Genomic DNA, 16,680 nt, shown 5'->3' on the forward strand with positions numbered 1-16,680 from the left:
GTGGTGGACAGTCACTGAGGAGACAAAAGGGCCTCCACTGGGATTGTCCCAGGGATGCATTTTTCCATTTTTTTGCAGGGATCTATTCTACCATCACTATTTCCTATACTCCCTCCACCAATAACTTTTGTCCTTTAAGGAAAATTCCTATGGAATCAATCACTGAAGCATTTATTGATCATCTACCATATGAGGGACATTATATACCATTGCCATGTTTACTGGATCAAACATTTGGGATGGGGAAAGATACAGAGGCCTAGGGTGTGAACTCTCTTTAGAAGCCCTTAATAACAGTTGCTTATTCAAGCTATGACAATGCTTTTAAGGAGGACTTATCCCTTCTAATCCCCAGCTAAGTTACCTGGGTGGCCCATCTAAAATGAGACCACCCAAGGGCATGGTTTAGAGGTTCAGAGAGTTGAAGGACAGACTTTAAGCTGTCACCCTGCCAGAGGGATAGTCCTTGGACTGTCCTCCCTAGAAGCAATCTAGAAATCAGTTCTAACTGCTCCGTGATCTTTCTCCTACTCTTTATCCAATTCCATCTTGTCAGGTAATGATGCTGACAGTTGGGCAGCAGCCCAGTGCCTTGCTCTGGACGGGATTGCTTCTTTTGCTGTGGTGAAGAGAATCCTCTACCAACTATTTTGCAGAAAGGACAAGGAAACAGAGGAACGAACTTGTCTCCTACTGAGTCATCTCAGTGACAAGACAGTAAGTGTCCATTCTAGAGGCATATAGAGAGAGACCAAAACAAGAATTGAATCTGTTGCTACTCTTAGAGTCAAATTATGGGGGGGGGGCAGTGAGGTGGTACAGTGGATAGATCACTGGCCCTGAAGTTGGGAAGACCTGAGTTCAAATCTCACCTCAGACACTTAATAGCTGTGTGACCCTAGACAAGTCACCTAACCCTAGTTGCCTTAAACATCCAGGGACATCTCCAGTCATCCTGATATATATTTTGTCACTGGACCCAGATGGCTCTGGAGGAGGTTGGTGACCCTGCACATAGCCCTCCTTCACTTAAATCCATTTCATTGCAAGTCATGACATGACCCTGATGTCATGGTCCTCTTTGAGAATGAAAGGACAAACAACAAGTCATATTATGATGGGATTGTACATTTTCCTATCAAGTTGCCTTCATAGAGGTGGACTCCCCAGTCTATCTATACTAATTCTTCACCACTGAAAAGGGCCATTCATAGTCTTCAAAAACATAAAAATTTGTCACACGCTTAATTGTTAATGGCAGCTTTGTGAACTGGTAACTGCCTGGAATTACTGCTAGCGAATACCAGGAAGTCAAGCAAAAGACCTAAGCTACAGGTAACAACAGTAGGCAGGATTCTGAAGAGTTCACAGAATCTCAGGTATAGATGGAAACTCAAAGTTTCATTTAGTTCAGACCCATTCCCGAATGAGAATCCCTTCAACAATATTCCCAACAAGTAGTCATCTAGCCTTTACTTGAAGACCTCCAATGAGAAGGAACCCAGTTAACGGCAGAGAGAACCCATTGTACATTTGTAAAACTCTAATTGTTAAGGAAGTTTTCCCTTACATTGACTCTAAACTTGCCTCTTGGAAACATCTGCTTCTTTATCCTAGTTCTGCTTTCTGGGGCCAAGAAAAACAAAGATAATCTCCTCTTCCACTTAATGGTGCTTCCAATATTTGAAGTCATCAGTCAAGGGCCCCTGAATCTTCTCAAGACTAAACACCCAGGGGCAGCTAGATGGCGCAGTGGATAGAGCACCGGCCCTGGAGTCGGGAGTACCTGAGTTCAAATCCGGCCTCAGACACTTAACACTTACTAGCTGTGTGACCCTGGGAAAGTCACTTAACCCCAATTGCCTCACTAAAAAAAAAAAAAAAGACTAAACACCCTAGGTTATTTCAATCAATTCTCCTAAGGCAAGAATTTGAGACATTTAACCATGCTGGTTGTCTTTCTGTGGACAGTTTCCAGATCATCAATGTTTTTCTTAAAATGTGGTGACCTCAACTGAATATGATACTTGAAAGTTATTCTTTTTTATTATGCCTCTCCTAATGCTGCTTAATATTATATTAGCTTTTTTGACCACTATAACCCACTGTTGACTCATATTTAGTTCATAGACCACCAAAACCCATCTTTTTTTCAGATTAATGTCTATCTAGTTATATTTTTTGCTTTATATTCCATAGAGTTGATTTTTTTAATCTAAGTAAAAGACTTGGTTTTTATATTTACTATATTCATTCCTATTAACTATATTTGGCCCATTTCATGTCAAGATCTTAAAGTATCCTTCCCAACTTTATGCCATCAGCAAGTTTGATAAACATGCCATCTGTGCATTTATCCAAGGTATTGATCAACCCCCCCCACACACACACACAAATATCAAATAGCTATAGCCAAGGACAACTTTACCTTACCCTTTGAATTCTTGGTCTATCCTGGGCCTGGGAAGTTGATTTACAGAGATGGAAAGAGACTAGTAGAGCAACATCTGATTGACCTATTATATGAGAGGGAGATTGTCTTTCCCATAACTCCTTTTGGGTGTCTTGTTGAACTCTCATTTGCAATGGAGTAGAAGTTACATGATAATATAACAGGATGCTATCTACATTGTAACCGTCTTTTTTCACTCCCTATCTTCTTTGCTCTAACCTTGTCAAGCCAGGAAAATCAATTCCCCTTGTAGTCAAGTTTGAGATAAGTAGGGCATATTCCTTCTAAAATTTCTTTTCACAATCTTCATGTATTTGTAGTTGGGATTCTATCACTGCACCAAAAGATCTGAGAGGCATCCAGGAAGAAAACTGGGATATTGTTGGAGATAAATATCTCCCTACAGGAACATTTGGTCTAATTATCTTTTTACTTTTTCTCTTATATGTACAATTAGCTATTTGATCACAGAATGCTAAGTCTTGAAATATATTAATGTAGTAAGAAGTGAATGAACCCACAGATGGAATGGGAGCTCTGAGCTAAGTATAGATTGCAAGTTTCTTTTTTTTTTTGTGGGGCAATGGGGGTTAAGTGACTTTCCCAGGGTCACACAGCTAGTAAGTGTGTCTGAGGCCGGATTTGAACTCAGGTACTCCTGAATCCAGGGCCAGTGCTTTATCCACTGTGCCACTTAGCTGCCCCACAAGTTTCATATTTTAATATTTTGAGCAATATTCAATTTCATTTTCTAGATAAAATTGAGACCTAGCCATCAACGGGCCAATCAAAACTGTTTTAGCCTGTTGCTACCTCATCGGCTAGGCAATAGGGAAGCAACCTTGTTAGTAATAACTAACAGGTTATTAGCAGGGATACTGAAGCCTTTGGAAAAAGGAATAGCTCACGCATGCTTAGGATATAGTAACTAACAAAGTCTGGGCTTGTAGGTAGCACAGATATTGTACCTACTTAATTAAATTCCCTTCCTAAATAATGAACTAAGTGATAAGTCATGTTTGTATAGGCTTAAGGAAGGCAGTACTAAAGCCATATAACCCCTATAACCATAGCAAAAAAAAGTCAATTACAGATCCCTAGGACACTCTATTGATGATGTCCTTCTAAGCAGACATTGAACCATTAATGACTTCTTTGGAGGTCCAATCATTCAAACAACTCTGAAGCCACATAAATATGCTGTCAATTATTCCATTAATCTCTAGACAGCATAAAATGCCTGGGAACACACCTGCAAAAACAAACACAGGAACTATATAAATAAAATTATAAAAAAAAAACTTTTTATACAAATAAAATCAGATTTAAATCAGTGGAGAAATACTGATTGTTCATGGGTAGGCAGGGCCAATATGATAAAAATGGCGACTTTACCTAAACTAATTTATATATTAAATGCCATCCCAATTAAATTATCAAAAAAAATTATTGAATTAGGAAAAATAACAAGAAACAAGAACAAAAAGTCAAGAACATCAAAAGAACTAAAGAAAAATGTAAAGGAAGGAGGTTTAGCAGTACCAAACATTAATCTCCATCTTTTCCATCAAAATAATTAGCAGAGGTAGAAAGAATATTGAACTAGGATTTAGGAGACCTTGGATCCAATCCTGGTTTTTTTCCCTTGAACTGTATGACTGTGTTGTTAACACTGTCATTAAGTAACTCAGTAAAGGTTTAGGGAGAAGGTGAATGACACCAAAAACAATTGCCCCCATCCTTCTTGTGGTGCCCAGAAGCAACTTTGGACTGGAATATTTAGGAAAGAAAGGGTGGTTACTGTTCCAGGTGTATTTTTAAATTGGATCGTATCTAGTGTTTCTTACTACTCTGAGATGCTATAACTATTAATTTGAAGAAGCAAACAGATCTCAGAAGCAAAGGCTCTGAAATACACTTGAATTAAGGATGTTATTCAGCAGAGCACAAGAGTGAGCCTGATCATGAGGGGGAAAAATATTTTCAACGTCCTGCCAAGGCAGGAAGTGGTCTCATAGTATGGATGAAGACTGCAGGTGTTTTGGGGAAAAAATTACTGCAGCTGAAGTAAAAAGAAGCAGCTGCAGTTGCCATATGAATTTTGGTAAGCTGTTTCAAGGTAGGGGAACTGTGGCTGCAAGGTGGATTCTACCACACACATAGTCTTATCTCTAGGAGTATCAGTATAGTAGGGAAGGAAAAGTGTAGAGGAGCATGGGGGTAGGAGATAATTCAAGTGGGACAAGCAACAGTCTTCAGAGGACTTTTCTAAAAAGTTTCTACTAGGACTTGGCTAGTGATTGCATCTGGTGGAAGGCTGACTGGGTGCCTCAGCCCTTCTACCCAGGGATGCTGTAGCTGTTATACTCAAAGGCAGTAGAACCAAAGCTGGTGTATTTCCTAGAGAACAGCCTTGAGGTTCTGTGAGATGCAGAGTTGTGTGTGAGGACACAGTAAAGAGGAGCCAGGTGAGGTTTATGGCACATCCAGCAGGGCTTCTGGGTGTGGCCCTCCTGTGTCTACATGGGTTCTCTCACCGGGAATATACTAAGCAATGATATTGTTGGTATCACTAAAGTTCTGTATATTTAGAAGTGAACATTCGCACCTCAGAAAACGAAATTAAGGGTACAGCTAGGTGGTGCAATGGATAAAGCGCCAGCCCTGGATTCAAGAGGACCTGAGTTCACATCTGGCCTCAGACACTTTTGACACTTACTAGCTGTGTGACCCTGGGCAAGTCACTTAACCCCCAATGCCTTGCAAAAAAAAAAAAAACACACACAAAAAACAAAAACCTTCAATCACTACAAAACAGGGTTTGATTTTGTGTTTTGTTGATTGTCCAGATTGAAGGAAGTGTTAATAATACAGATTAACATATTGCTTGCCTTCTCAGTGGGTGGGGGAGGGGACTAGAGGAGGGAAAGAATCTGGAACTAAAAAATGTTTTCTAAAAAGAACACTAAAAATAAATAAATGGGGCAGCTAGGTGGCGCAGTGGATAAAGCACCGGCCCTGGATTCGGGAGTTCCTGAGTTCAAATCTGGCCTCAGACACTTGACACTTACTAGCTGTGTGACCTTGGGCAAGTCATTGCCCCACAAAAAACAAAAAAATAAATAAATAAATTTTATAATCTAGAAATAAAACAATGCAGATGTTGACATGATTATTTTAATTATTTTTAAATGTTTTTAAACAGTGTTTAAATTATTAAAATAAAATAATGCAGATTACTGAAAGTGTGTGTACATGTGTGCATGTGTGGGTGCACCTGGGAGCCATGTTGTTAAACATTTACCAGCACACCTTTGTATTGTTCTATAAACATTGCTTGAGCTCTATAGGAGTGCATTAGAAAGCTCAGGGAATGAAGTTGGGTTACTGTAGACTGAGGAGGAGGAGAAGGAGGAGGAGGAGGATGGTGATAATGATAAATAGGCACTTATATAGTTCTTTAAGGTTTGCAAACCTTTAAATCCACTATCCACCATAATAATACCTCTGTGTATATGTTCTGTGCCCATGCTACATGTTGCCCAGAAGTCAATTTATATGTGCCTAGAGAGAGAGATAGACTATGATGAAAAGATCAGTAGCTATTCAGTCCCTAAGAATACTTCCTCAAATTACTTCACCACCACATCACCTGGGCTTCTGGATTTTAGAGGTTGTAGACAAGGCATTTACATCTAAGCCATCATCAACTTAGACATACAAGAAATGGTAACTTAGAAAATATGGGTGACATAATAGGCATGAAACTACATAGGGCAAGTTATAGATTACTCAATATGAGAAGAGAAAATGGGGAAATGAGTACTGAATTAGGGTCCAAGAGCAGCCTGGGAGTTGTCTGTTAAAATTGGGTGAACTAGGCCCCTCTTTTGTCCTCTCCAGGTTTAATGGAATCCAAGTTGGCTGACTGTGATGGAGAAGCATCTATCCCACCTTTCTTCTGCTAGGAGATAGACATCCCATTTTTTTATGATCCCAATACTGAACTCCACATTACGGTGGGTCTTTCAAGGTTCCATCACCACTAGGGATCCAAAGAAACCACTAAATGATGTCTTCCATCTCCCCAGAGCCTGATACATACTTTACTTGCTGTGGAGCTGAACAGCTGCCAGTGGGAAGACCGGATCGTGGCCTGCCGAGCTCTTTCCCGGATCAGTGGAAGGAGTGTCAACCAGGTAAACCCTTTTCTTGCCCCACTAAATCCAAGTTGCAGCATAAATGAGCTGGGCAACACTTGTGGCTATTTGCTGCTGTCAAATTCCCCACTTCCACTCTGCCTTGCTTTCCAAACAGATCTCTCTATCCCTGTACCAGTGGTTCCTATCTCTAAGGTTACCAAAATCAAAACTAAAAGAGAGCAGCCATATCATGATGCATTAGTAAGAAGCAGAGCTAGCTTCAGTGAGAAGTCTCCTGCCAGCCTAATCAGGTGCCAGCCAAATGCTACCCGTAGCTACCCGTACCCTCACCCCCGAGATGTGCATCAGGTATGGGCCAGGTATAGAGACTCAAAGCACACTTACCCCTCAAATAAAAATCATCTCCAAATGCTTCCATGCACTTCTGTGACCCTGACTAACTGTCCTACTACCTGATTATGAGCTCCTTGATCAAAATCAATATTTATGTATTGCACGTCTAATCAATGTCCAGTGGTGGATGTTGGAAGGCCTTGGCATGGTCGTTCTGGTGTAAACAAGTATGGGAGATGTTTCCTAGTGTTGGGGAAGGGGGGAGGGAGGAGGGAAAGAAGGGTTGGTTTTTATGTTTCACACGTGAGCCTTGTTTTAGCAAAAATTACACATGCCTTTAGAGACAAGAGTGGATTCCACTTTTGCTATAACACATAGAAATCAGACAGGGTGTCATTCAGCTAATGTGAAATTTATTTTTCATGATTATAGATATTTGTAATGGGTTTTGTTTTTCTTGCCTTGTTAATGGGTTGGGGAGAGGGTAAAGAGGAGAGAATTCTAAATTGAAAACAAAGGGGTAGGGGCAGCTAGGTTGCACAGCAGATACAGCACCAGCCCTGGATTCAGGAAGACCTGAGTTCAAATCCAGCCTCAGATGCTTGACACTTACTAGCTGTATGACCTTGAGCAAGTCATTTAACCCTCACTGCCCTGCAAAAACAAAGCAAACAGAAAAATAAATTGAAAATAAAATAAAATAGAATTTTAAAACACCACAACAAAAAAGATACTAACCCCTCCCCTAGAGAAGCTTATAGCCTAGTTGATGAGATAAAACAATTATGTGCCAAGCTACATAGTCCTTACTATATGTATAATTGCAGAAGAAAGATTACTGAGGACTTGGACTGTACTGAATCTAGATAAATATACAGAGGGTATTCTAAATGGGGAAGTAACAAGACTGAACCCTAACTACCATTCCTATCTGCCCTAGGTAACAAACCTTCCTAGAACCATGAAGTTGCTCCATTCTTTCTTAGCCTTCCCGTTCTCCAAAATGTATTTCATCAACCTGCCTTTACCTATGGAATATCTTCTGTTTTCTAAATGGTTTTGCTACAAGTATGCCCAATCAGATTATCTTATTCTCACCTACTCTGAATACCACAAGACGGACCTGAAAGTATACCTGTCATTCTCATGGCCCTAAACACTTGACTGTTCTTTCAATCCGTTCTCAAACCCCACTGTCTGGACATGGGGGTACAAATACCATTGAATGACTAGGACCCAGATGTTCAGTGAGGAACCATGGAATTTTTTTCTTTTTCTTTTTTTATGTTTGTTTGTTTGTTTGTTTTTAGGCAATGGGGGTTAAGTGACTTGCCCAGGGTCACACAGCTAGTAAGTGTCAAGTGTCTGAGGCCGGATTTGAACTCAGATACTCCAGAATCCAGGGCTGGTGCTTTAACCACTGTGCCACCTAGCTGCCCTAGAACCATGGAATTTTAAGAGTGGTGAAGGACCATGGAGGCCTTCTTGTGCAACCCATACCTAAGCAAGAATACCTTCCCCACATCCTCAATAAGTAGTCTTCACCCCAAAAGGGGTTGAAAAATGACCAAACAACAACTGGAAAAGATAATTCAGGTGTCATTTTATTCATATTTTCACCGGTTGGTGATTAAATGAATATAATTGACTACCTACAAATATGGCACAACTTGAGGGGCAAGAGTTGAAAAACAGATGCTTCAAAGATAAGTACTTATTGTCATGTAATTAGAAAGAAGGGTGATATTTTACCAGAATAATCTCCTTTTTTCCTTTATATAGTACAAAATCTAATCACGTCACACCCTATTAGCATTGTGTCTTAGGTATACAAGCAAATTGCTTTGATCATGGGGGATATTTTGGCTTTGTAGGATCTGAAACATAAGTTGATCCAACTGATGTGGAATGATTGGAATTGGGGTGTACGCCAGGCAGCTGCCCAAACCCTTGGGCAGATGAAGCTGGGGAAAGAGGTGCATGACAAGATCAGGTAGGATATGTCTATAGGATGGTCAGAAAGAAGTTGTGGTTTAAACAAGGACAAACGTTTGCCAACTGGCTGTAGGAGGAGGGCATGGAATGTATGCAACACACCTTTTAAAACATAATATTTTGGGGGCAGCTAGATGGCGCAGTGGATAGAGCACTGGCCCTGGAGTCAGGAGGACCTGAGTTCAAATTCAGCCTCAGACACTTGACACTCACTAGCTGTGTGACCTTGGGCAAGTCACTTAACCCCAATTGCCTCACCAAAAAAACAAAGGAAAAAAACCCATAATATTTTCCCCCCAATTATATATATGTATATATATATATATATGTGTGTGTGTGTGTGTGTGTATATATATATATGTGTGTGTATATATATATATATATGTGTATATATATGTGTGTGTGTGTGTGTGTGTGTGTGTGTGTGTGTGTGTGTATGTATATATATCAATATATATCAGGACAACTGGAGATGGCCCCAATTGGCAATTGGAGTTAAGTGACTTGTCCAGAGTCACATAGTTTTAGGCAATCTGGACAAAGTTCAACCCCAACCCAAGCCTGAATAGGACACAATGGTGTCCTATTTGGGTGGGGTCTGAACAAGATTGAGGAAAAAGTTAATCCAATCTTATCATCAGCAATGTCCTTCAGAGACAACCTATTTCTTTTTCTTTTTCTTTTTTTTTTTAGTGAGGCAATTGGGGTTAAGTGACTTGCCCAGGGTCACACAGCTGGTAAGTGTCAATGTTCTGAGGTCGGATTTGAACTCAGATACTCCTGAATCCAAGGCAGGTGCTCTATCCACTGCACTACCTAGCTGCCCCCAGAGACAACCTATTTCTGATGAAATCCTGGCCCTAATTTAATAGTTGATCATTAGTATAAGGGAGAAATATTACTTTCTTTCAGTGGGAAATCAGGTTGGATATAAGGGGTGAGAATGGGAAGAGCCTTGAATGCTAACTTGAATGCAATGGAGGGTTCCATTGAGCATTCGCAGAACTTCTCTGTGTGATTCTACTAATTATGCCTAATAACTTAGGTTCTGGGTCTTTTGGGGATGACAAAAGCCCTGACTACTTCTATTTAGCCATCTATGACCCTGAGCTGAAGGGCACTTTGGGAAAGATGACTTGACTTATTGGCCACTAAAGTATAAATGTGGTCAGCCAGAATTAGCCAGGAATTTGGGCCAGTACTGCAAACATGAAGCCATTGGAAGTTTTTAGGCAGTGGAGTAACTGGATTCTTATGTCCAACAGAACCATGCTGGGTCAAGGAAACTCCAGGGAACGGGTAGATGCCCTTTCCCTGATTGGCTGGCTGAAGCTCATGACTGCCAAGTTGCTTCCTGACTTCCTTAACTGCTTCTCCGATGATTTTGTGGCTGTGAGGAGGGAAGCCTGCCTTGCAGCTGGTGCACTCAGAATAAAAGATAAGATGGTGAGTTGAGTTCAAGCAGACAATTCACTAAACTGTTAAAGGTTTATTTGCCATGGGCTTTTCTTCCACATTTTTTTGGGGGGAGGGGGAAGGAAACACTGTGTAAAAGTCCTATGGGGCCCAAGGGTAAAGATCAGAACACTGGACCAGAAGTGAGAATCCCTGAGGGTTCCCACTCTCTCTCTACCGCTGACTTTCTATAAGACCTTAAGCCAATCACAAAAACCTCACATTTAAAATAGGAATCATAATATATTCCCCAACCTATCTCACAGTTTTCTTCAGAGGTTCCAAAAGAGATAACAATTATGAAAGTGTTATGCAAACTATAAAGTGTTATACAAATATAAGACATCAAAACTACAAATAGAAAGTGTGGAAGGTAAATAGTTGAATATGTATCTGAGATGACATTTGGTTTTGGGCCAAACCTAAGTTTTACTCGGGTCATCTGATTCTATAACTATACCTTTACCTTGCCATTTGGAGAGATTGTCATTACCAGATCTATAATTGGGAATTTTTATGGCTGCACTCCCAAGTGGATGTGGTGGTGAATATTGACACCTTTCTTTCAAGGAATAAAGACCCACAGAGATCCCAGGATACTGCCAAGACAGCTTCTGGGGAGACAATTCCCCCCCCCTTCCTCCCCCCCCCCCCCGCTTTTTGCATCCCTAGTGCTTAGCACAGAGACCTGGGTTATAGTGCTAAATAAAAGCTTATTGAATAACTCAATATCTGTCTACCCCCAACTCCAGTCGTCCTGATATGTATCTTGCTACCAGACCCAGATGACTCTGGAGGAGAAAGTGAGGTTGGTGACTTTGTATAGCCCTCCCTCATTAAATCCAATTCAGTGCAAGTCATGACATTACCCTGATGTCACTGTCCTCTTTGAGAACAAAGAACAAAGAACAAAGAACAAACGCTCACCCTGGCAGTTTAACAATTGGTTGCTTGTGAGCTGAGTCACTTGGAGCTCACTCTAGCACATTCTTTGTACCCCTTCTTGCTGCTCCCCCATCCCCTTGTGAGGGCCAAAATTTGATATACTGAGCATTATTTGGGTGACTCGCCAAACCCTCATGCCCTCAGAGTCTCATTTCCCTTTAGAGGAGGTATGGGAGGGAGGGAGTATAGAGGGACAGATCACACTCTAAAACTTAATGCTAGTTCCAGTAGTGGCCAGCAGCCATGCTGTTCCCATTCTTTGGCCAGTTCATGGTGACCCTCAAATTCTACTGCTGTTGACACTGAAGGACTACCTCATTGGACTGGGACTAGGTCTCCATTGCCAGCCACAAGCCAGGGCAGAATTTTCATCTCACTGAATAGAACTTCTGGGACTCACCCACACTTAGTTCCTGCTGCTGCTGTCACCTACACTGCCCTATAATAGCCCTCCACCCTCACCAGGCTGCTCTCCCCTCTTCTTCTGAAGAGAACCCTAAATTCTTCCAAGAGATCCTTGAAATTTTCCATCTCTTGACAAAACCTCATCCACCTTCCTCTGGTTGCAACTTTGATGACAACCTAATACTGAAGAATGTAAAGGGAGAGATAAAGTGAAAAGTGATTTGATATATTTTCTAGGGGGTTTTGGGGGGAGTGTTTTTTTGGGGTGGAGGGAAGCCTGAATCACATATGTGGAAAAATTCCATCCATGTCCAGGGTGAGCAAAACTGTTCTGGGGTGAGAAGAATTCAACCCAAGTGAGCAAACAGAAACAAGTTTATTCTAGGAAGAAGACATTATGCTCCAGTGGGCATTAATCTAGAAGGCACTGAAGTCAAGAGAAGGACTTTATTTAGTCAAGGGTCATAGCCCCTTCAGAGACAGCATAGGAGAATAATTAAAAGGCTAGCCTTGGAGTTAGGAAGAACATGTGTTCACATCCTGCCTCTAACATGTACTAGATCTGTGACTAAAGATTTTTTTAACGTCTCAATGTTCTAGACAACCCTCTAAAACGATGTTTCAATGAAGGTATTGACCTACATTAATAATGAGGATCCCTACCATACTGGGTTGTTGTTGTTGTTTGTCCTTTGTTCTCAAAGAGGACCATGACATTAGAGTGATGTCATGACTTGCACTGAATTAGATTTAAATGAGGGAGGGCTGTACAAGGTCACCAGCCTTACTCTCTCCTCCAGAGCCATTTGGGTCCAGTGGCAAAATATACATCAAGATGACTGGAAATGGTGCCAGATGTTTTGGGATCTCTTTCAGGAGGTGATTGGTAGATTCTTTCAATTTCTATTTTACCTTCTGGTTCTAGAATATCACGGCAATTTTCCCTGACAATTTTTTGGAAAATAATGTCTTGACTCTTTTTGATCATGACTTTCAGGTAGTCCAATAATTTTCAAATTATCTCCCCTGGATTCATTTTCCAGGTCAGTTGTTTTTCCAAGGAGATATTTCACATTGCCTTCTATTTTTTTCATTCTTTTGATTTTGATTTATTGTGTCCATTTGCTCAATCCTAATTTTTAAGGAATTATTTTCAGGGCAGCTAGGTCGAGTAGTGGATAAAGCACTGGCCTTGGATTCAGGAGGACCTGCGTTTAAATGTGACATCAGTCACTTGACACTTACTAGCTGTGTGACCCTGGGCAAGTCACTTAACCCCCACTGTCCCACACACAAAAAAAGAAAGAAAGAAAGAAAAGGAATTATTTTCTACAGAGAGTTTTTGTACCTCCTTTTCCATTTGGCTAATTCAGCTTTGCAAGCTGTTGACTTTTTTCATTATTTTCTTGCATCACTTTCATTTCTCTTTCCATTTTTTCCTCTACCTCTCTTACTTTATTTTCAAAGTCCTTTTTGAGTGCTTCTATGGCCTGAGACCAATTCATATTTTCTTGGAAGCTTTGGATGTAGGAGTTTTGGCTTTGTTATCTTTTTCTGAGGGTGTATTTTGATTTTGTTGTCACCATAGAAACTTTCTAGGGTCAGCATTTTTTTTCTGTTTGCTCATTTTTCCAGCCTATTTCTTGGCTTTTAACTCTTTGTTTAAGTGGAGCACTACTTCCAGGGTGGAGGGCACACTGTCCCAAGCTTCAGGGGGTTTGAGCAGCTATTCTCTGAGATACTTCTAGGAATTTGTAAGTCCCTAGTTCCTCCAAGGTGATACAATTCAAGGAGAGGCACATTCACCACTCCCATGGCCTGTCCTCTGATCTGCAAGCAACCACAGGCTTGCTTCTCTGCCCTCCAACCTGGAATAGAATCCTGCCACACTGTGGCTACAAGCTCTAGCACACCTGTGCTCCTCCTTTGCCTAGGCTGCTACCCAAGACTGCAACCTGGATCAGAGCACAGGCAAAATAACAGATTCCTGCTTCAGTGCCAGCAAAGAAACCATTGTAATCTCTCCCTGTCCAACTGCTGGACCCCCTCACTGTCTGTGGGCTGAGTTCCAGAAGCAGTTGCTCCTGCAGCTGATTCAAAGGCTCCCGAGGCCTGGTTCTCTGGCGCAGCCTGCCTGGAGCTGGATCTGTGTTGTCACAGCCTGCGCAGGGCTATGCTCCCTCTCACCCTGGGTACAACAGACTATTCCTGCTGACCTTCTAAGCCATCTTTGGCTGGAAAATTATTTCACCCTGTCCTTTTGTGGGTTCTGCTGCTCCAAGAATTGTCTTATGGCATTATTTGAAGATATTTGGAGGGGTCTTGGGGAGAGCTCAGGGAAGTCACTGCCTTTCCTCTGCCATCTTGGCTCTGCCTGGCCCCAGATGTTTTAAGGCAATTGGAGTTAAGTGACTTGCCCAGGGTCACACAACTAGTAAGTGTCTGAAGTGAGATTTGAACTCAGGTCCTCTTGACCCCAAAGCCAGTGCTCTATCCATTGTGCTGCCTAGCTGCCCCACTGTACTGGGTAGGGACAGCTAGGTAGCACATCTTCCTGAGTTCAAATCTGACCTCAAATACTTACTAGCTGGGTGACCCTGGGCAGGTCAATTAACCCTGTTTGCCTCAGTTTCCTCATCTTTAAAATTAGCTGGAGAGGAGCAGCTAGGTGGTGTAGTGGATAGAGCACCGGCCTTGGAGTCAGGAGTACCTGAGTTCAAATCCGGCCTCAGACACTTAACACTTACTAGCTGTGTGACCCTGGGCAAGTCACTTAACCCCAATTGCCTCACTAAAAAAAAAAAAATTAGCTGGAGAAGGAAATGGCAAACCACTTCAGTATCTCTGCCAAGAAAACCCCAAAAGGGATCACAAAGAGTAGGACACAACTGAAAAATAACTGAACATACACACGCCATACTGGGAGTTCTCTATTCTGATAAAAATAACTCTTCTGGTTTTTACCTTGTTTTTAATGGTCTAGTCTAGAATGTCAGTGAGTTTCTTGGATCTAGGCTTTCTGTGTTCTAGCTCTGACAGTTCATTGTTTTTCCCTTTTTTCCTTATTCCAGGTCTATGACAGCCTGCTGAAGTTGGTACAAGGTGATCCGTACTGGAAAATCAAAGCTTTTGCCATCAGAGGTATTACAGAGGTAGTGCCCCCCTATTCCTGCCTTCCATGGGGTGGGGAAATAGGGGAGAACCTTCCAGAGGGCTCTTTGTTTCACCATGAGGCATCATGACTAGCCACCGAACCTGACCCTATTCCACAGAAGGTCACAGTCTGAACTAGTCCTGCACTCACTCCAGCAAATGAGGGCATTTCACCCTTCTCAGATGAATTGCCATTCTTGAGGATTCCCATAAAGTAGCTGGCTCCCATTAGTTGCCTAGCTTCTTTTTGGGAGGGCCTGCCAATTCATCTGTCATGGAAGTATGGTGAGAGCAGAGCATTTCTGAATCCCCAACTACTGGAAAATGCCTCCTTCACTTCCCAGGACTCATTATATTTCATTAAGTCCTAGTCAGTTGACTTTGACATAAAGGAGTCCCTTCCCACCCCACCCCCCAGGAGTGGACAGGAATACCTACATATCATAAATAGTGTTTTGCTCTTTGCATAGATCTGATCAAAGCAATAAAATGAGGCATAATAAGACATCTGCTACATGGCTGCTCACCTTCAGGTTATCTTGGATCTAAACCCAGGAGCTCAAGAAAAAGCATAGAATATTTCGCACAGTAGTATCCCATGTCCACCCCTCCTTTGAGAAAGTCAAGGAGTGTAAATAATAGAACATACCCCCTGATGCGTGTTTAATTCATACCATGATAAGATGAAGATTCAGGAACCTTGGACCCAGGTCGTAGCATGGACTTGGGACCCCATGAGGACTGAAGCTCTTGCAAGCAGTGGTTTTCCTACTGCATGTCATTACTGCTAGCTTATCAAGTGTGGATGCTAGGTGGTTCAGTGGGTGGAGCACTGGGCCTGGAGTTAGACAACCTCAGTTCAAATCCAGCCTCAGACACTTATTAGCTATGTGAACCTGGGCAAGTTACTTAACCTCTGTCTGCCTCAGTTTCCTCAATTGTAAAATAGGAATAATAACAGCACCAACGTCACAGAGCTGTTGTGAGGATCAAATGAGATAATATTTGTAGGTGCTAAATAAATAAATGCTTATTTTCTTCCCCTCCCCCATGGAGACAGGGAGTGGAATCAGAAGCAGGCTCTGGCAAAGAGAATCTTGCAACTGGGATTCTGACCCACAGCTCTGTCTTTGATCCCTTCAGTTCAAGTTTCTAGTAGCTGACAGGCATATTATCTCCTCTGTCACGTCCAACCAGTCCTAAAAACTTCTCACTTGCTGCTAGAACTTGGCACTCAAAACTTCATTGTCTCTGTTGCCCAACTCTTCTATCCTGTAATTTCATCAAGATTTGGGGGGTAGAGCGGGAGGAGGGAAGGAAATTAAATTGATTTGAGTTTTGGCTTCAATATCCCCCCACAATAAGTTAGTTGCAACTATGATGCCCCACACGACTGAGGGCCAGTTGATGGTTTTAACCATTTCATAGGTTAAGCTCCTTTTATATGCCCAGCAGTGTGTGGCCAACTAGAGAATAAGAACCTCTCCAGACTCTTGTGGGCTCTTCTTCTAATACTATGCACAGAGCCAAGTTCAGTGTGTCTTGCTGTCCTTGTTTGTGCTATCCTAGTATAGCCCTCAAGAACCCAGGGACCCTTCTATCCCATGATGCCTCTTCAAAGCAAGACTTTGGAGCCTACTTCCTCATCTCCACATAGTCTTTCTAAGGATGATCTATGCTGTAATTACCATACGTCCTATCCTATGGGGCAGGTCTGGACCTACCCCCTATCCCTACCTATGGTTCGAAGTATGGAAAGGCTACGGCTGGTAAGTTCCC

General features: G+C 41.9%; 1 protein-coding gene across 1 annotated transcript in view; it reads left to right on the forward strand.

Moving 5' to 3' along the window:
• HEATR4 (HEAT repeat containing 4) overlaps positions 1-16,680 on the forward strand; it is a 100,753-nt gene that overhangs the window by 43,264 nt on the left and 40,809 nt on the right. Inside the window, exons 7-11 of the mRNA XM_043989525.1 lie at positions 557-717; positions 6,544-6,651; positions 8,823-8,941; positions 10,209-10,389; positions 14,820-14,889. Of these exons, the coding sequence (XP_043845460.1) occupies positions 557-717; positions 6,544-6,651; positions 8,823-8,941; positions 10,209-10,389; positions 14,820-14,889 (639 nt within the window). The remainder of the gene's footprint in view (positions 1-556; positions 718-6,543; positions 6,652-8,822; positions 8,942-10,208; positions 10,390-14,819; positions 14,890-16,680) is intronic.

The sequence above is a fragment of the Dromiciops gliroides genome, chromosome 2, assembly GCF_019393635.1.
Source record: "Dromiciops gliroides isolate mDroGli1 chromosome 2, mDroGli1.pri, whole genome shotgun sequence".
NCBI classification, from domain to species: Eukaryota; Metazoa; Chordata; class Mammalia; order Microbiotheria; family Microbiotheriidae; genus Dromiciops; species Dromiciops gliroides.